The sequence below is a fragment of the Podarcis muralis genome, chromosome 17 (assembly GCF_964188315.1).
Source record: "Podarcis muralis chromosome 17, rPodMur119.hap1.1, whole genome shotgun sequence".
Taxonomy (NCBI): Eukaryota; Metazoa; Chordata; class Lepidosauria; order Squamata; family Lacertidae; genus Podarcis; species Podarcis muralis.
The window spans coordinates 8,556,026-8,577,382 of NC_135671.1; the positions used below are offsets into that span (position 1 = coordinate 8,556,026).

General features: G+C 42.3%; 1 protein-coding gene across 2 annotated transcripts in view; it reads left to right on the top strand.

Annotated features, from left to right (window-relative positions):
* TNKS (tankyrase) overlaps nucleotides 1-21,357 on the top strand; it is a 71,215-nt gene that overhangs the window by 37,544 nt on the left and 12,314 nt on the right. For both annotated transcript variants that reach the window (XM_028713069.2, XM_028713070.2), the window contains 11 exons: nucleotides 650-836; nucleotides 1,679-1,800; nucleotides 4,264-4,355; nucleotides 4,450-4,528; nucleotides 10,084-10,255; nucleotides 12,949-13,028; nucleotides 13,816-13,961; nucleotides 14,536-14,701; nucleotides 19,306-19,525; nucleotides 19,722-19,831; nucleotides 20,763-20,951. In XM_028713069.2, the coding sequence (XP_028568902.2) occupies nucleotides 650-836; nucleotides 1,679-1,800; nucleotides 4,264-4,355; nucleotides 4,450-4,528; nucleotides 10,084-10,255; nucleotides 12,949-13,028; nucleotides 13,816-13,961; nucleotides 14,536-14,701; nucleotides 19,306-19,525; nucleotides 19,722-19,831; nucleotides 20,763-20,951 (1,563 nt within the window). The remainder of the gene's footprint in view (nucleotides 1-649; nucleotides 837-1,678; nucleotides 1,801-4,263; nucleotides 4,356-4,449; nucleotides 4,529-10,083; nucleotides 10,256-12,948; nucleotides 13,029-13,815; nucleotides 13,962-14,535; nucleotides 14,702-19,305; nucleotides 19,526-19,721; nucleotides 19,832-20,762; nucleotides 20,952-21,357) is intronic.

Below are 21,357 nucleotides of genomic sequence, written 5' to 3' on the forward strand. Positions count from 1 at the left end.
TTAACAGACCTGGTCCACATTCCACACAAAGGAGAGTATTTCCCCCATATTACAGAAACTGGGTTACGTCCAGCTAAATTATTACGTGATTGGAGTGACTTCTGCTCACACAATGGAACTTCTCCTTCTATGCAGCCCCCGCACTGCCCCATATATATCTGCTCCAGAGGGTTTGGGAAACACCCCAAGCAGATTTGGAGGGTTGGAGGAGGAAGTTCTGTTGTGCAAGTGGAAATCGTGCAATAATCTTAAATTAGATACAGCCTATTACTTGCCCCAAGCCAACCACTGTTTGTGGCTGAGTCGAGATTCAACATAGGATGTTTTTTTTACCTGCTATGCTACACCAAGTCTTACTGAAACTGACATTTATTTCTTTTTTAAACTCCGTAATCTCATCATATTCTGAGAGAGACTCTGGGCTTTCACTAAACATATGTAAGCAGCAAACCTGGAGCACGTTCTTTCTACCAAGTGCATATTATTTGAACGTGTATTAAAATATCAATTGATGAATTGATTTCATTAATTTGATAATCAAAGGTTTCATTAGATAACACCTATTCTGTTTAGCACTGAAAGTTAACTATGGTACTGACACTACATAGAAGGACCTGTACATTTTAACTCTTATTCTTTCCTTACTTAGCATGGTGCCTGTGTTAATGCAATGGATCTTTGGCAGTTTACCCCATTACATGAAGCCGCTTCTAAGAATCGTGTGGAAGTTTGTTCTTTGTTACTTAGCCATGGTGCAGATCCAACATTGGTCAACTGTCATGGAAAGAGTGCTGTTGATATGGCCCCAACGCCTGAGCTGAAAGAGAGGCTTACTTGTAGGTATCATAGGGTGCAAAATACTGTATTTCACATCTAGAAAGGGCTCTTTGTGCTCTACGGAGTATGATATTGATCACAGAATTCAGCTCCCTGTAAACCTCAACTTTTTTAATTAAAGCAAAGATGGTTGCAAAGATCATTTTGATGTGGGCATTTCTGGTGAAATCTCAGAGGGATTGCTGTGTAACATTTTGAGCAGTCATAGGGTAGGGTTTCAATGCCTGGGGTTCCTTCGCATCCCTCATCATGACCAGAGAAGCAGAATACATTGTTTGAAATAATGAAAATTACGTAATAAATTATGCAAACTGAGAATAATCATGCTAGTTGCTTGTGTAATATTTACTTAATTAATTACTGCCCTTATAATATCTGCTTCATATGTGTTAATAGATTTCGCTATTGTCACAAAATTTGGGTCACTTTGGTACAACATTCTAATTTATTTCAGGCATTAAAAGTCAGTTCAGAAACTTTCCCCTGCAACCTTTTTCTTGTTAATCTTCTCTTATCAACATATTTGGCAGATCAGAAGTGTGTGTGTGTGTGTGTGTGTGTGTGTGTGTGTGTGAAGTCCTTTAGGCAGCATTTATACAAGTCACTGAGCATCTAAACTAATTTTGCATTTATACTGAGTAGCATTGAAATAGAAACCCCCCTTTTACCTCTCAGCCCAAGAATGTTATTTTGTCTTCACAATCTCCACTTGAGAGAACGCAATAGGACAGTTCTTGGTGAACTGTGTGGAATTATATTGTCCCTCTTAACTGTTGTTTGGCTTTTCTAAGCTAATGCTGTATAATTCTGACAGTCATGAATATTGTTTATTCCCCTGCAGATGAATTCAAAGGACATTCCTTACTACAAGCAGCAAGAGAAGCTGACTTAGCCAAAGTAAAGAAGACACTTGCCTTGGAGGTCATTAATTTCAAGCAGCCACAGTCCCATGAGACAGCACTGGTGAGATCATAAGTCACTCCGCTTGCTTTAGGCAGCATGCAAGGTTTTGTATACATAATTGTGGCTGAAGTTATCCCATAGTTAAGACTGGCGTTTTCAAGGTAAATCTAGTTCAGCCCATCACATATCTAATGTTGCTTGACCTGCCAGTGACTTAATGCTGAGCTAAGGAAGAACCTGTAGCAAGCATCTTCTTTCATGTTTACACCATTTTAGCAGGGATCTGAGAATTCTGCCATTCAAAATTAAATGTTTTTCAGTTGGCTGCTTTGAAATGAATAGTTTGATTCCTCAGCACATCATGTATTTTTGCAACTGTAATTGCTTCAGCAGCTTTCAAAATCTGCTAGAGTAAAAAAAAAAAAAAGTTGCGTATCTATAGGCAGGATGGCACAAGATGTAGCCTATGCTGTGAGAGGCAAGGGAGGCAAACAAACCAACTAATTTAGCTCCTCCCTTTATCCTCACTGCTGCCACCAAGTGTGGATAACCTGCCTGCCTTAATTCCAGTCCTTAACGTCTGGAATTTATTTAGTGGCCCAGCGAACTTTCTATATCAAGTAGTGTGGTAAGGCAATTAGTGAGGTGTGAACTACAAATCCTCTTACACGTTTAACCCAAATTTAGATTTTGCAAAAGATTTTGTAAGGCGGCAATGTGAAAAATAATCATGAAGGTCTTTATTCAACAGTAATGATTTAAAACAGTTTGAGCAAAGAAGATAAAATGAAAATAAATAGGAAAACACGTTCATCTAAACCTAGTCTAGATTGTTTCCCTACCCAAGTTGATACTTTTATCAGGCAGTGTCCATCTCTCTCATTGTTCAGCATCTTCTGTTCCTGGAATCTGGATGTGTAGCTGTCCTTTAGCTTCCTTCTTTTGAGTCCAGCTCTTTCCTATTTCACCAGCACTGTGTCTTTCTTAACACCATTTGCTAGCTTTACTTACACGCATTATTTCAGGTGACCAGTCAGAAGGGCAGTAGAATTCTGCTTGAGATTCTCTTAAGCCGCTCTGAGCCCGGCCTTGGCTGGGGAGGGCGGGGTATAAATAAAAAAATATTATTATTATTATTTATTAATGTTTAGGTTTCATTTGCACCTCACCTGTTTGCTTCATGCAGTGAACTTCTGACCTGCCTGGTTACAGAACAGAGAGCGAAAAGCAGCCATTTTATAACCCAAAAACAATAGACAAAATGGTTGAAACAGTTTCATACTTCCACAGTTGGAAAGACACGACTGTAGAGCGCCAGTTCAAATATATCATAGTACGTCCTCTAGCAGCGACCATGCTGAGGTTAAGGTGAGGGATCATACTGTCCCTCTCACCAGCCCCTCCTCATTGGTGCTCAGATTCCCTTGCCACTGTTTGCTATGATTAAGGGCTACGTTTGCATCACCAAAGAAGTGTGTGATCTTGTAACCTAGGGGTAATGAACCTGTAGCCCTCCCGATAAAGTTAGACTTCCACCAGCCACAGCCAGCATGGCCAGCGGTCAGGAATGATGGAGTTGCGGTTCAGTAACACCTTCAGGGCCACACGTTCTCCTTCTCCCAGGACCAGCCCATCCATGCCTCAGGTGATTAGAACTCAAGGTGCACCCTCCCTCAATATCAGAGAAGTACCTGCGAAGGCTTCCGCGTTCTGATAAGATCTTGCAAGAGCCCCACGAAGTCCCCCTGGGCTCTTGCAAGATCTTGCTGGAAGCCACAGCCACACAACCCCAATAAGTGAGGCTTTGGCAGGGGGACGCATGGCACCTTCCTGTTTTGGCTCAGGTGGCAAAATGCAGTGGGCTGCCCCTGCCAATCTCTGGGATACGTAAAACCTATCCCAGAACATCTTGTGCTTTCTATTATAGTTTTGTACGAAATACATATGGAGTAGAAGCAACAGTTCATGTTTACTCCAGGGAAATGGGAAACGATTGATGCCCCCAAATTATTGCATTACATCTCAGCACCCCCTCCCCCCAAAAAACACTGTTATAGGTTCTAAGTGCACTTTTTGCATTTGTACTAAGATTTGCACATGAGAACAAGTTCAAAATATGATAGTACAGTATGTGCACTATATTTTATATATTACATGGTGTCCACAGAAAGGACAGATGCATATGGAACTATGGACATTGCTGGAGCTCTGCTTGTCAATTTGTTGTGGCGGTTCCTACAGACAAGGCAAGCCGTGACTCCATTTAAGTAGCAGATTGCATCTTCGGCACAGGGAATTACTCTGGCGCATGAAGGGCTACTTGAACTTCAATCACTTGCATACAGTTCCATTTTGAATCCCTGACCCAGTCCTGCATCCTAAGAAGCAAATTCCTCGTTGTACACTATTACGATTTATGCAGGTTAACTGCAGCCTTCTCATCTTGTATTGTCCTTCAGTTTTGATTTCCAACCCTTGGCTTAAGATTTCCTACTAAGTTTTCCTACATTGCCTTTTTTGCAGCACTGTGCTGTGGCTTCTCTTCACCCCAAACGGAAACAAGTCACTGAGTTACTGCTTCGGAAAGGAGCGAACGTCAATGAGAAGAATAAAGAGTACGTTTTCTTCTTTAAAACAGCAACATTTGTGTTTAGATGAAATGGACGCATTCTGAAACGTATTTATTTGTATCTTTCTTTTCCAAACTAGTTTCATGACACCTTTGCATTTTGCTGCTGAACGAGCTCACAACGATGTTATGGAAGTTCTTCATAAACATGGAGCAAAGGTAAATATTGGATTATGCCTAATTTTCTACACACTGTATTATCTGTATTATACCTGTGGTCTTGTGTGCTAGTTCTACAGGTGTGAAAAATTAGGGAAACATTTACTCTGATATTTATTTGTGGTTCTGTGGAAACAGTGGGGGTTCAGCTCTTTGCCTCTTTCCACACAAACAAATGTACTCGTTACATTTTCATTGATACCAACTTTGATAGTTGGAAGTAATTATTTGCACACATTTCCTTTCCAGACATCTGAACAGAAGTCTGGGTCTGCTAGCATGAGGTTTTGGAAGAAGCTTGTTTGTCATAAGTCCTTTGACTTTGTAATCTCTGCTTGATACGATCCTGGTAAAAGTCTGCCTTAGCTTTGAAGAATTTACCGGGATAAAATGTTCTCCTTGTATAATTTCCTGCCAAGCTTTTAAAGATTCAATTTGGATGAGAGCTTTGATATTAGACAGGAAATCATAGGGTGCTTTCACATCTGAAGTCTGCAGCTCAGACCATGATAATACTGAGTATAATGGAATAAGAAGAACTGCAATATGCCTTTTTTCCAGCACACCTGTTAACTATCTCTGCACTGAACCATCACAGCTACATTTCACCCATTCAATTGTTTGGCACTAATGTCCTAGCTGCAGCTGGGCTACAAAACTCGTAATCTACCCACTTTTATCCTGTCTAAATTTACATCTTTTTGTTCCAACCAACCAGTGTATAATCAAATAAAAATGCTAATTCAAATTGCTCCTGATATCCAGAGTGCTTGGGCGCATGTAATGTTTACATATTTTCCAAAGATAAAATAATGTTTTTCAAAGCCTATTGGGTAAATTGTTGTCACTGAGGCTCTTTCATTAGCTGTCCTTTTCAAGTTCCTTTTTCTGTTTCTTTAAAACACAGAGGTGCAATGTCATAAATTAATGTATAAATGTTCTTGCATATACTTCTTTCTTACTTGAGTATAGACTTGTTAGATTCTTGTTAGATTCAACTTGTTTTATGTCTTCTTTAAAGTGCAAGTTTCAAGACGGCTTATAAACTGAGGATTTCATATATGTTGCCAGGGGTCCCCAACCTGTGGCCCATGAGATTCGTTCAATTGGCATGCTGCATGTCCACATTCATATTGATTTTTAATTGTATTCTATTGCTTCTTTTATTTCTTGTATCGTACTACATTTTGAATTTCTGCGGCATTCAGAATGTAATACAATATAGGAAATAAAAGAAGCCATAAAAATACAAATAAAGATCATACAGCATCTAGCATCGTGCATTAAAAGGTAAAGGGACCCCTGACCAAGGTCCGGTCGTGGCCGACTCTGGGGTTGCGGCGCTCATCTCGCTCTATAGGCTGAGGGAGCCGGCGTTTGTCCGCAGACAGCTTCTGGGTCATGTGACCAGCATGACTAAGCTGCTTCTGGAGAACCAGAGCAGCACACGGAAACGCTGTTTACCTTCCCGCCGGAGCGGTACCTACTTATCTACTTGCACTTTGATGTGCTTTCGAACTGCTAGGTGGCCATCGTGCATTACAATTTCTATAACAGGTGAAAAAAACCTTTAAGTTGCCCACCAAGACAATCAGTAATTTTCAAGTGGTCCATGGGCAGGAAAATCCTGGGCATCACTGAACTCTTGAATGGTGAATTATACTTCTGATTCTGTGTGTTTGGGGTTCTTCAGAGTCTTTTCTGGAAATATGGTGACACGAGCCATACTTTTGGCTGAGCTATGGTCAGTTTATTATTTGAGAGTATTAAATAGAGAAGTTCAGATAAAGAGCTCTTGGGTGCAGTTCTCAAGTGGTTGCCTTGCTGGCACAGGCGAATGAAGCCTCTAAGCCCCAAGGGTACCAAGGCTTCAGGAAGCTGGAAAGTCCATAGCTTTGCAATAAGTACCAGGCCTTGCAATAGTAGCAATGGTGGCTCCTATTCTTAAATGGGTGGGTCCAGATTTGCAGTTCTTAAGTGCAACCTTTGAGGCTTCTTGGCTGCTGTTGTATGGCCTGAATTGAGGAGACCTTGAGTGTGGAGGAGGGCAAGAGAGAGAGTTTGTGGTTTGCGTTCAACCCCCCAAACAGTTAAGTATATCTTCTTTATTATATCTTATTAGAGAGATATAACATACATCAACAATTCTTCAATTATGTCAGACAGATGCGTTTTAATTTAGGAATCTATTATATAGAAGTGCTATTCTCCAGACCTCTGTTTCTGTATTTGTTCCAAGCAGGTTTAATAGGATCATAAAATACAGTGATATACAGAATCGTGAATGCGTAGTGTGTTATGTTTCAGAATTTTGAACCAGCTGTTACCTTTTTTCTGTGGGGAAACATTTTAGAGAAGAGCCTTTGTGCTCACTGAAATGGCAAAATTGTTTACTCAGGCAGCTAATTAAATGACTTCCCCAAATTGCCGTCTAATAAAATTTCAGAAGTGGGGATCCTGTTTGTTGATTAAAATACTGTATCTGGCCAGTGGGTTACAGGAAAATGAGATTATTTGAGTAACAGTGTCTTTTGAACCCAGTAAAGAAGCCTTCACCCACAGCTCCTAACCGTACACTGGAGAGAATAGATGAGAAATGTACGTCCAAATGTTCTACCTTTCCATCCTCTACCTCTAGAAAGTAAGGATTTAGGAAACACTGAGAATTCGAAACGGGAAGGAAATCAGTAATAAGAGGCCCTGTCAAAATAGTCTTCAGTTGTTGAGCTATTACAGATGATTGGCAGAACATAGGACAGTTATAGGTGCGAGTGCTGCATTGCCACACAGGAGCAGTAAAAAGTGCTGAAGTAAAAAATAATTGCTCGTTGAACAATGACATACATCCATGTTGACTTTCAGTAACATTTCACATAGGGAAGGGACTTGGATGTAGTGAAAATAATTCATTCCAATGGCAAACTCTTGCTTGATAGACCTGGGCAACATGACTTTGAAAGTGATGTTAGCATTGCTTATTTTAGCAGGTTTAAAACATGTGACTATCAGGTCTGCGCTGATGTCTGTCTGGTGGAGCTGATAGACCTGTCACTTTGTAAGCTGAAAGAGCTCTTCACAGTCTGCAGGGCAATTCATCACTGCATCAACATAACGTGCACAACAACAATGTGACTGCCACAGTTTTTTGGGGAGGGGTTAGTGTAGCTTTAGCGAGCAGGGTAACTTTTAAGTGTATATATTGTTGGGAAACCAGCAGTGGGCTGATGAATGAAGCTTTCATTCCATACCAGGCAAAATAGTTGTTTTGGTATGTTAGCTCTCAGCCAGTTTACTTAGGTCAGTTGGAATTTTGGTGAACTATAGATTTTGAAATTTGCAGGGTGCTGAATTGATATGTTTGAAGGGTTTTTTTGTTTTGCTTGATATAAATTTAATATGGAGGAACCAGATACTTCAGGCAAGAAATTTGGGTCAGCATGGTGAGGGCCTTCTGGCCAAGGTCTCTAAGAAGCCACCTCTACCTACACTTGGGGAACTAGGAGCTATCAATTTAGCTCTCATTTTCCATAAATGAGGAATGCAGTGTGCGCTGGTTAGGACAGACAGTATGGCAGCTAAAATGCATATGTCACAGACAAAATCAGCCCTGAAGGAAGGAAACTATTCTCTTATGTAAACACCCATCTGCCCACAAGGGCAAAAACACTGGAAAAGGTTCATTTTTAACCTTCATCCAGAGTGGCTTGGTTAACCCCAGTGGAGTAAGCCTTTAACCCAAAGATATTTGATCAGATCTGATTCAGTTCTGAGGACTGATCATGTGTCTCTTTACCTTTTCTTCCAACAAGACGTTGTTGAGGTTCAGCATAAGTTTTCAGGTAGGAGGAGAACCAGTTGATGCCCTAAAGGCAGATTAGCCATGCTGTTAACTTTGTACTTCCCTGCCATAACCTCTTCTTCCAAGAGTAATCTGGAAAATCAGGTATAAGTGTTAATTGGCCCAAGATTGCTAGCTATAACACCTCCAATACCATGAGAGAGCTTGACAACTCCAAGGCAGCTTTGCAGGATGTGTCCTTTTTCACATAGCTGGAATGATGTCAAATGGTTCATGGCTGTTAGATTTCTGACCCCGGATGCGCTGCAGTTTCACATTCTTGTGCTTGTTGCCCTCCCCTTGAGAAATTCTGAACTTACCTGTGAAGTTCTGCTCTTCTCAAGGGAAGCAGGGTAGCCAAACCCACCCTTAGTGAATCTGCTCCTACCTACAGAGGTCCATATATTATAGCCTGAAGTGTATGTCTAGAGGGGAGAATCAATTATCTACAGGGATCCCCTTTCTGACCCTGTGCTTAAGTTCCCTTGATATCTGGGCAAATTGTTCATCCTAAGTGGTAGGAGAGCTGGGAGTTGGGTTATGTGTGTTGTTTGAAGAATATTCAGCAACTCGAGTTAGTGTTTTGCTACGTACTACTGTATGTACTAGGGGACGTGGGTGGCGCTGTGGGTAAAACCTCAGCGCCTAGGACTTGCCGATCGCATGGTTGGCGATTCGAATCCCCGCGGCAGAGTGCGCTCCCGTTGTTCGGTCCCAGCGCCTGCCAACCTAGCAGTTTGAAAGCACCCCCGGGTGCAAGTAGATAAATAGGGACCGCTTACCAGCGGGAAGGTAAACGGCGTTCTGTGTGCTGCGCTGGCTCGCCAGATGCAGCTTGTCACGCTGGCCACGTGACCCGGAAGTGTCTGCGGACAGCGCTGGCTCCCAGCCTATAGAGTGAGATGAGCGCACAACCCTAGAGTCTGGCAAGACTGGCCCGTACGGGCAGGGGTACCTTTACCTTTTACTGTATGTACTACGCTTTGATCTGCTCTTCAGTTTTCCCCCCTTTTCTCAGCCAGGCAGGTTCTTGTACTCTCAGATTGATTATTTTGACTACAGGGGAGAGTCCTTCCTCTAGGCCAGTGTTTCCCAACCTTGGGCCTCCAGCTGTTTTTGGACTACAACTCCCATCATCCCTAGCTAGCAAGACCAGTGGTCAGGGATGATGGGAATTGTAGTTCAAAAACAGCTGGAGGCCCAAGGTTGGGAAACACTGCTCTAGGCACAAAAATGGAGACTGGTCTGTCAGAGCAAAACCCTATTTAAATGCTAGCTGCCCCCTTTCTCTCCCAAAACACATTTTCACATATAAATCCAGCATTCATGTTTCCATTTGTTACAGTAACTGGATATTATTTAATTTGTCAGCAGAACTGGAAAGCATGTATTTATTTTACAGTTAAATAAATGTGTTTATTGTACATTAAAATTTATGGGAGCCCCATTAATTTTTTTACCTTGGTAACAATTTCCGTTAATCACCTACTTCATATGAAGTAAATGTGCCTTCAAAGTAATGTGGAAGGACTTAATTGATCCTTTATTGTCCTGCTGTGTTACTGTTTAAACACAGCAGGAGGGGTAATGAAATTAGTGTCTTGTAGTCTTGGTTAACTTTTTCCCTTCCATCCACAGATTGTGAGGTAAGGTAGATTGTAAAGCATTTATAAGCTCTGTTTGGGTTAAGCACATATATATATATATTCCCCCTCAGATGAATGCACTAGACACACTTGGACAAACTGCTTTGCATAGGGCTGCTATGGCAGGTCACCTGCAGACGTGTCGCCTCCTGCTGAATTATGGTTCGGACCCCTCCATCATCTCCTTACAAGGTTTTACAGCAGCGCAGATGGGCAACGAAGCAGTGCAGCAGATATTGAATGGTGGGTGTTCTTTCAGACGATAATGATAACCAATGATGTGCATTTGTAATTTGCAGGAAAGGCTGATTGATTCTTATTTTAATTAAAATAAAATTGCTTTGCAAATGAGGCTCAAGGCAGCGACTGAAAAGGATAAACAAAATGACACACTGAAACAATGTGACTCTATTTACAATGGCTGTTAAAAAGTCACTGTAAACAGGATGACAAGCTCTACATGAGCTAATTTCAGACCTGGGAACTCTTTCCAATGTTTAATTATGTCAATTCTCTTGATACTTTAGTCACCCACTCCCTCTCCCCCTCCTCCTCCTGCCTCCCAGACTCTTTTTTATGATTTCCTTTACTGGGCTTGTTTTGAATCTTTCACAAGCATCGTGTCTCTACTTGCCCTTGGGCTAGGCAAATGGGAAACTTCCCAGTTAGTTAACTCATTAGGTGAATTTTTGAGAGCTGCTTTTGATGTTCCAAAGCCAAAGTGATTCTAAGACCACAGATCATATGGAACTGGGATTATTTAACAGCTGGAAATATGAATGGCCAATCTTGGGGTTTTAGCTTTTATAACAACAAAGAATCTTCATATGCAGAGTTCTGTCTGGGGGATCAGAGAGAGGAATGGTAAATGCAGCAACCCTGTCCAGTGGCATAGCGTGGGTTGTCAGCACCCGGGGCAAGGCAAGTAATTTGCGCCCCCTAGAGTGAGTGAGCCAGGTAGAGGCAGAGAGCTGCGAGTGTGAGTGCACCCCCCCCAGATGTTGCGCCCAGTGCGGCCGGCCCCCCTGCACCCCCCATGCTACGCCACTGACCCTGTCCAGCTGTTCAGATCAGGACATAAATGCTTTAAAATCATAGCTTCTAATAATAAAGGCTGCAGCTCCACTTGAATGCTTTATTATTCTTTTAAGAGAAACATATCCCGTTAAGAAAATAAGTATGTTATAAGAAATATCCAAGTTTACTACACCAAAAGCCAATTAGCTTTTTTTATCCATATATTTAGAATTCCAGCCAGCACATTATTTTGTGCAATGTCCACATCATGCAGTCAGACTTAAGTTCACGCAGTGGAACTTTCTTTCCTCTTCCCTCCCTTTCAACCCCCTGAAATTTGTGGAAGGGGAAGCTGTATGTTCCAGTAGTGTCCAGCCTGCCAGAAGACAGACACCATTAGATTTCTTGGGTTTTCTTTTGTTTTTGTTCTTGTTTTTATGTCTTTTGTGTTTTTCCATGTAGTATATTATGTAGTATTCCATGTAGTTTATTATGTGAACCATTCTGAGTTCTACGGATTGAAGGTGGTAAACAAAACAAACATCTCCCTTTGTCACTTCCATGAAATAATTAGTGTTAGTTACCTGAACTTCACCAGCAGATGCAATGATGGGTTGCAACAATTTGAAATTCAATATCAAAAACAGTGAACACATTAGACGTTACAAAGTGCTTTACTGTTGCTAATTCTTACAGCTCCATAAGATCAGCTAGGCTGGATCAGACCCTGGTTGAGCCCATCTGGTTGAGCATCCTGTTTTCACAGTGGCCAACTAGATGCCCACAAGAAGCCCTCGGGCAAGACTTGAACACAACTGTGCTCTGCCAGTAGCTGGGAAACATAAATGAGGCATGGAGAGTGCATGAACTCAACAGTGCTTAGCTTATTTTGTTGTTATTGCTATTTTGTTAATGTTTTATAGATTATAAATGCCATATTGATTGGTTATTCATGCAATATGCTGTAATTGTGATGTTCAGCTTCTTTTTTAGTTGCTGTTTCGTTAATAGTGTTTTATATATTATAATTGTTTTATTGATGAACTGTTGATGATTTGTGGATTATTTTATATATCGTATTTTTCGCCCTATAGGATGCACTTTCCCCCCTCCAAAAATGAAGGGGAAATGTGTGTGCGTCCTATGGGGCGAATGCAGGCTTTCGCTGAAGCCTGGAGACGAGAGGCGTCGGTGCGCACCAACCCCTCTCGCTCTCCAGGCTTCAGGAAGCTATCCGCAAGCCTCGTGCTTCGGGCAGATGTCCGCAAGCCTCGCGCACCCGGCGGGACCTCCCGCTGGGCGTGCAAGGCTTGGGGCGGCAGCCTGTTCTGGGAGCTGGGGTCGGGGGAAGCTCGGGCTTCCCCCGCTCCAGCCCCACGCCTGGGGGGAAAATAATTTTTTTTCTTTACCCCCCCCCCCAGGTGCGTCCTATGGGGCGAAGAATACGGTATTTTATGCTGTATTTGCGGTGTTCTGTTCTGTATTGTTTGTAAGCCGCTTTGAGATTCATTTGAATGAAAAGCAACATAGAAATTCAATCCATCAGTCAGTCATTGCTCACTTTCCCCCCTAAGCTAGAAATCCTCAAATGTTATAACATTTCCTCATTGGAGAGTTGCTCCAGCCCCATGGTATGTTCCTTATATGGGGACTGCAGCTGACATGTAATTACTTGTCTAAGTTGATCCATTGAACTCATGGGGAAGGTGGGATTTATAGAATTGTAAAGTTGGAATGTACCTCGGGGGTCATTTAGTGCAACCCCCTGCAATGCCCAATGTGGGGTTTGAACCCATTGAGATCAAGAGTCTCGTGCTCTACCAACTGAACTGGAACGTCCTGGTTTGTAATTCATATTTTTGCTTAAAAGTTGTTTCTATAAATTCAACCTGTTTATAATTTTTTTGTCTCTTGTGTAGAGAGCACTCCTGTACATACATCTGATGTGGATTACAGACTATTGGAAGCCTCTAAAGCTGGAGACTTGGAAACTGTGAAGGTAGGTTGGAGCAAATAACATCCATTGTGTTCCTGTATACAGGGGTACCTTGGTTTAAGAACAGTCCTGTTTATGAACAATTCGGTTTGCAAACTCTGCAAAACCGGAAGTAGTGTCCCGGTTTGCGAACTTTACCTCGGTCTAAGAACGGAATCTGAATGGTGGAAGGGCGGGGGAGGCCTCATTAGGGAAGGTTTAAGAACGGACTTCCAGAACGGATCAAGTTCGTAAACCGGGGTACCACTGTATTACTGTCAATGCTTGTGTGATCTGCCTAAAAAGATAGGAGGAAGTATTTGGCACCATCAAAATCAGCCCTACCTTTTGTGTGTGATAATTCCATTTTGGGTGCATTATAATGCAGCTCGTTGGTGGGCAGGTGCCTTTGACTGCTTTAGAATCAGTGGGATTAAATCGATCACAATTGCAAATAGAGCACAGTAAGACAATTATGACTCACAGACCAGCTTGGATGTCACGATAAACCCATGGCTTATTGTGAGTAGACTTAAAAACCCTGTCTTACTCAAAAACATTTTGAATTGGTGTTCTTTATTGCAAGAGAATCACTTCATGGTTTAAAATTTAAATAAGCAATTCAAGAATTTGCATGTGTAAGGCAGGACATGGCAGTAGCCACTGAGGCAAAAAAAGAAAAGGAAAAGAGAAGCAGCAGCAATGAAACCTCCTCTCATTTTTACACTTTGAGAAGGTGGTAACTACTTGAAAAGGTCTCTTTCACGAGTTCCTTTATGGATGTTTTTCTCTTTCAATTTTCATTTCACAGCAACTTTGCAGTCCTCAGAATGTGAACTGCAGGGATTTGGAGGGGCGTCATTCAACCCCATTGCACTTCGCTGCAGGTTATAACCGAGTGTCAGTCGTGGAGTACCTGCTTCATCACGGAGCGGATGTGCATGCAAAGGATAAAGGGTAACCTGGGATTCAATTTACGGTTTTGTGTCTGAATAGAATAGCTTCTTGCTTTCCAAGTCCTTTTGCTTCTGTGCTTTTCAGTACCTTATTCTTCAGCTGTATGGCCACAGTCCAGGGCTTCTATTTATATCCTCCGGTTTTGCAGCCAACAAAGGCAAACTCTTGATTAAATTTCAACCTGTTCGCCCCGTCCACTACTGCCAGATGCTAGTTTTTTTGGAACAAGATTTCTGCTTCTGGATCTCATGAGGAAAAGGGGTTGCGTTTCATCAATGTTCTGATGATACCTGTCTGTTGACAAATGCCGGCTCCCTCAACCTGAAAAGCGAGATGAGCGACGTACCACATAGTCGCCTTTGACTGGACTTAACCAACCAGGGGCCATTTACCTATGTTACCTTTACCTTTTTACTAAACGTATATAATTTTTGAGGTTTGGAGGTCCATCACTTGTCAGAGACAGTTGATGTCATCATTTGGAATGCTGATTTATCTTGAAGGATAACTACAATTTTTACTTGCTTCTAGATCCTGACATGTTAAAAGCTGACATTTTTCTCTTTTTGATTAGTGGCTTAGTGCCCCTCCACAATGCCTGTTCATATGGACACTACGAAGTGGCAGAGTTATTGGTGAGACACGGGGCATCTGTCAACGTCGCAGATCTGTGGAAGTTCACACCGCTACATGAAGCAGCAGCAAAGGGGAAATATGAAATCTGCAAGCTCCTTTTAAAAGTATGCAACTTACAATTTCTTTAGACTTTTGAAGACGTGAGAAAGAGCTGAGTAACAGCAGGGCTATATTTTTTAAGAAATGGGGATCAGCTTCAGCACCTAGCCTGACAATGAGTACTAGAGAACGTGCTTACCAGTTGTGACATTTTGTCTCTTCTAATCAAATTTCAAAATCCAACTGGATTTTGAAATTTTCCGACTATTGAATTTTCTTCTACTAAAGAGCCTTCATCTAATGGAACCTGTGGCACGTGGTACCACATGCAACCTTTCTGAGCTAGACAATAGTTCAGTTGGTAGAACACGAGCCTCTTAATCTGAGGGTTGCCCACATGTTGGGCAAAAGATTCCTGCATTGCAGGAGGTAGGGCTGGGTGATACCAACTTTGCAACATTGTGGTGTGTTGCGAGCCAAACATTGTGGTTTGGCGATATACCGCAACGTTGAAAAAACCAGATGCATTGCCCTCTGCCCGCGAGACACTGGGTGAACCTGCCCCAGCTCTCACCTTGAAAGCTGAGGCGGTTTCATCCAGGCTGGTGGGCTGGGACAATGCAGCTTGTTTGCGCAGCTAAGCTGGGAGGAGGGAACATTGCCCACCCCAGCTGAGACAGCCCCAGTGCTCTCCCCACTTGCCTGTGACTGGGCGGAGCACCAGAGCTCCTTTAACTGCTTGCTGCGGGGAATGGCAACCGTGTTCCTCTCAGCCCAAGCAGTTTCACAGAGCCCCCACTCCACCGCCGACTTGCGGGAGCCAGCGCAGGACTGAGGGCTCCTTTAACTGCTCGACTGAGGCAAGGGCAGCTGCACACTCTACAGTTGAGCAGTTTAAAGATGCAGAAGGGAGGAACAAGGTGTATCGACACCTCGCCGATACAGCTTGTTTCTCCCTCTCCATCATATGAGGGCAGAGTGGGATGGCGGTTTCACCAGCGATATATCACCGAGTGAAACCAACATTGCGGTCTGTTCCTCATACTGCTCCTGGGCGATATATTGATAAATCACCCAGGCCTACCAGGGGGTTGGACTAGATGACCCTTGGGGTCCCTTCCAACTCTAGGATTTTATGATTTCGTGATTCTATGAAAATAAGATCAGAAATGAAAATTAAAATTACATAATGAATACAATTGTATTTTTACTTATAGGTTAGACATGGTACTCTTTTCAGATTTACGTTTATATGGGGGTTACGTTCCAAGGCCCTGTGCACATTGATGAAATCGCACATAATTGAAACCCATTGAAAAAGCCTGCAAACACCCCAATTCACCCTGATCCTCTACCATTTCACTCATTTTGTGATGGTTCAGTGTCGTCTTTATGATGTTTCCGGGTCACTTCTGGGTTCAGCGCAGCGCGTGTATACACAGTCACGCGCACATGGGGCTGCCTGTATAGTATCTCTGCAAACTGGCATACCTTTGCAAATAAAATCAGTAGTTTGTATGTGCAGCATGCCATGGAAAAACCTGAACTCATATTTCCTGGTTTCTAATTCATTGAATGTTAGCTGCAAGAATTAGGACAAATTGTTAGAAGTAAATCTGTTGGGGTCGGAGAGGCAGCGCATTAAATTTCTAAATGTAGTATTTGTGTTTATGCTCTTAACAGAAGTGGTTCCTTCTACAACTTAGTTGCATTTTTCTCCCTTTCTTCCCCCTCACCCTCCTTTATCTGATAAAGGCCATGTATCACTCAAATTGCCACCATTGTGAAAACAATTTGAGTCCCTAACTGATGTTTCATAGGTTTGACTCTGGACTTAAAAGGAAATTGCTCTTTATGTCTGCAGAAAGATATGCATTGCATCAAAGCCTTCCCTACAGACTGCATAAACTGTTAAAATTTCCTTTTGGTAAACTTACTGTCACAACTTCACTGTATTAAAGTGAGCATGTGCAAGTCCACCATTTTGCTTCAAATGGTTTCCAAGATAAGCATCACTTTTCTCCCACTTGTCTCTTGTGGGAAGCCATTTGAAGCTTGTCCAAGCATTTTTAAAATGTTCAAAGCATAGACTCTCTATTTGCTGGATTCTCTGCCTTGAGAACAATTGGAACAATCATTTAATCCAGACCACCATTTTTATTCCAACAGTGGTCATCCATATTATTCTGGGGAGCTTAAAGGAGGGCACTAATACCTCTTCTCTAGTTTTTTCTCAGCAAAGAAAGGGGTGTCACCCCCCCTGCACCAATTATATAGTATTGCTGGATTGCTGACGATGTGAATGGGTTCCACATCTTTCTGTTACCCCCACAGCTTGTGGAAGAGCAGACTTAGGTGCTTGTAATGAACATCTGTTTGGGTCTATTTTTGCAGGAGGAATTTTGCAATCTATTTTTGCAGGAGGAACCAGCTTAGTGGGGGAGGGAGTGTCCCTTCCTGGTCCTCCTCCATCAAATTATCAAGATAATTATTTACAATGTGAAGTTGTGCCTGCAGCTGTCAACATCTACTTCTGCACTGCTGTGAAGCAATTTCAGGGCAAGGGCAGGATTTTCTCTTTGAAAAATCACAACACCTGAAGTCAGACTTGTGGCTAACTGATTAATATTCTTTCATGGGCTTCTCACAGTTTCCATGGTATCAGCATTTCTGTTCCGGAAAGTCTCTACCCACAAGCCATTCTTTTTTTGTATTTTTAAAGGAATGTCTTTAGGAAGGTAGTATGAAAATTATAAAATCTGCTTTTACTACTGAGCCTATTTGAGGAGAATTGATAATTTTAAAGAAGAAGCAATCAAAATAATTACAAACCTTTTCTTCTTTTCTCTTTCCTCCTTCCTTTTCTTTGAGTTATATGTGGAACAAACCATTTAGTGAAGATATTCATCTTGTAAGGACTCATAGCATAATGCTATTTTCCTGAAATGGTGGGGGGATATCCGTGTTTGAGTTGCACCTCCCACTCACTTCAGAAGGCAGGGCTATGTAATTTACCTTGCACGAGAGAGAGAGAGCACCCCTCCCAGTTTTCAGTCCTGCCTACTCCTGGAGACAGGCTCAGGCAATGTTTGTAGCTTCTGCCATTTTCTATTTCTGATTTTATTCTGTTTGCCTTGCCTTCCTCCCAGCTAGCCTGACTTGCCCTGAGAAGAGGGATTTTTTTTTGGGGGGGGGGTCTTGGCTTGGAGATCTCCCTGAGAGGCAATATAGAAAGACATCAGGGCATCTTATCACCAGAAAGATGATAAAAGGTAAAGGGACCCCTGACCATTAGGTCCAGTTGTGACCGACCCTGGGGTTGCGGCGCTCATCTCGCTTTATTGGCCGAGGGAGCTGGCGTACAGCTTCCGGGTCATGTGGCCAGCATGACTAAGCCGCTCCTGGCGAACCAGAGCAGCGCACGGAAACGCCGTTTACCTTCCCACCGGAGTGGTACCTATTTATCTACTTGCACTTTGACGTGCTTTCGAACTTGCTAGGTTGGCAGGAGCAGGGACCGAGCAACGGGAGCTCACCCTGTCGCGGGGATTCGAACCGCCAGCCTTCTGATCGGCAAGTCCTAGGCTCTGTGGTTTAACCCACAGCGCCACCCGCGTCCCTGTAGAAAGATGATAGACCAGTGCTGTTGTTAGACTTGTCCAAAGATCGATTTGAAAGAGCATTATCAAGTTGCTGCCAGAGCTTTGGCTTGTCATCAACTGCTCAGGGGACAAAGCTCTCGCAACTGGACATTTTGCTTGGTTCTTGATGCACACCTTCATTTGGGGGTGACTAGTCACATGCAATGAAGTATAACTAGAGCTGCAGCCAGGACCAATTCATTTTCATCCTAATGAGCTATTTAATCTGGTTAAAAGATGTAAAATAAGTAAATGGATTAAGGAAGAGAAAGCAGATTTAGTTCTGTTGCAGTGAACACATTTCAAGCCACCAGAATCTCTCGGTTTAAGCACTGTATTTAAAGGAGATTCTCTTCGCTTGTGCTGCGATAAAACACAAGGAAGTGAATACTTAGATCTTCCAACAAAGGGTATTTGGGTGTTTATAAGGATATGTGTTTGTAAGAGGGAATATTGAGAAGATAAGATTGACAGTAGCGGATTGAGTTTTGGATTTTAAGGTTTTCCTATGGTACTTCTGAAAGAGAGAGTGGTGTGTTGGATAATTATTGATTGGAGATTTCACAGAGTTTATGAGCTTCAAGGCAGAATAACGTAACACTCAAACACAGTGCTAATCTTAGGCTTAAGAAATGAATAACTTATTGAGTAGAATAATTTATTGAGTAGTGATGGAAAATGCATCTCTTTATCTTGAATGTGTGGTGTATATTAAAATACGTTTGCCCACATATTCTCTACTGGCATATACTATTAAATACATTAGGGTCTGTTTTCAGTAACACCTGCTGGTATTTATATATTCTTTCTTTTAGTACTGCATTACTTTAATATAGTATTAGAGGGGTATACACTATGAGTTGCACTCTTGAGCAGACCTATTTTGGTTTTATTTATCTAGAAATATTAAACTGTAAACAGTATATACTATTCTGCTTTTCGGGTTCTGTGGGGAGGGTGAAGGAATCGGAATCTTAGCCACCCTGCATTTTATTTCTGCTAGTAAACAGTAGAAATGTTGTTTATAGCATGGAGCAGATCCAACAAAAAAGAACAGAGATGGCAACACACCTCTAGACCTCGTGAAGGAGGGAGACACAGATATACAGGACCTGCTGCGAGGTGATGCAGCTTTGTTAGACGCTGCCAAGAAGGGCTGCCTGGCGCGAGTTCAGAAATTGTGTTCTCCAGAAAACATCAATTGCCGAGATACCCAGGGACGAAACTCAACTCCGCTGCATCTTGCTGGTAAGTGGTTTGTCAGGCTTTCTTTATCACAGCCACATAATTTATTCACCAAAAAAATTGTCTTGGAAACAGTCCCAGCTATTTAAAGAATCATACATGAATGCAGCAGGAAGTGAGAGGTTCTCCATTAAAAATACAAGCGATTTTTCTATTAACTGCTGGATGTTCCGTTGATGCTTTGTTTTTCTTCATAAAGCTGGTTACAATAATTTGGAAGTTGCTGAGTATCTTCTGGAGCATGGTGCTGATGTCAACGCTCAAGATAAAGGAGGACTAATTCCACTACATAATGCAGCATCCTATGGGGTAAGCATTATTCATTAATGTATAGATTTTCAAGACTCTTATTCCCCCGTTCTGTAGAATTATCAAGGCACCTTACAATGCAAAACAAAGAAAAAGAAAAAAATAACCCCAGCAAGTAATAATAGCAGCAATAAATAATGAAGAAAACAATCTATACTCCCAAAGATGGTGCAGCAGCAATATACTATAAAAGATTGCTAAAACTGGTATAGGTGTAGAGTATATTGGTAGCTTCTAATTACTGCAGTTTTCCCTTTAAGTGGAAAGCCTGTCAGATGGGAAACAGAAACGTCTTTCCAGGACTTTTAATTGAAATAGGGTGAATATATCATTTTTACCGAAACTGTTCCTTGCATGCGTATAGCTATTTGATAAGCTGGGGGTGAGAATTTTGCACCTGGCCAAAAATCTGAGCAGCAGGGGAACGATGATTCTTTGCACGATGTGGCAGAAAAATGCACACGACTGTTTTCTAGTGATCACATGACTACCATGATAAGTTACCCCTTGATAAATAGTCATCAGTATTTACCAGTGGACTGGTGAAATCCAGACCAAAGTATTAGGAGAGGACAAGTTCCTAGGTTCCACCTTATCCTGGTCCCTTTGTTTCATATATGCAATCAATAAGCAAGCCTTTTTCAATTTCTTCTGTTCCCATCTTCCTATGTAGAAATGGAAAAAGGCTTGCTTATTGATTGCAACTAAGAAAAGCCCACTTTAGGGAAACTCCAGGTAACTGAAGAACTGCAGGAGTCTCAGTATACTGCAAGTATGTTAGGGAGCTTCCAGCACTTAGTACATCCATCCATCCAAGACTTATAAATGCAAAACCTATCATTTAAGAATGCTTTCTTTTGCACTTCCTTTAATGCCTGCTTCCTATTCTACTCTCTTTTTTATCTCTCTCTCTCTCTCGCCCCTCCGGCAGCATGTGGATATAGCTGCTTTGCTGATTAAGTACAATACCTGTGTAAATGCCACAGATAAATGGGCATTTACACCATTGCATGAAGCAGCACAAAAAGGAAGGACGCAGCTGTGTGCCCTACTTCTAGCTCACGGAGCAGATCCAACAATGAAGAACCAAGAAGGCCAGACACCTTTGGATTTAGCTACAGTAAGTCCGTTTTGAAAAAGAAACAGCACTTATTTCTAAGCTGCAGATCACTAACTAGTACAGTAGCATGCTTTTTACTTACCACATTTTTCACTCCATAAGACGCACCAGGCCATAAGACGCACCTAGTTTTTGGAAGAGGAAAACAAGAAAAAAATATATTCTGAATCCCAGAAGCCAGAACAGCAAGCTGGATCGCATCCCCTGCCCAGGAGAGGCTGCGCGCAGCTAAGTCTCCCCCAAGAGCTGCGCTCCCTTTAAAGAGCGCATGGAGTGTGCGTGCGGCTCTTGGGGGCTTTTCCCTCCTTGGGGAAAAGCCCCCAAGAGCCACGCGCTCTTTAAAGGGTGCACGGCTCCTGCGGGCTTTTCTACGAGGTGGGGGAACCCGCAAAAGCCGCGCGGAGCA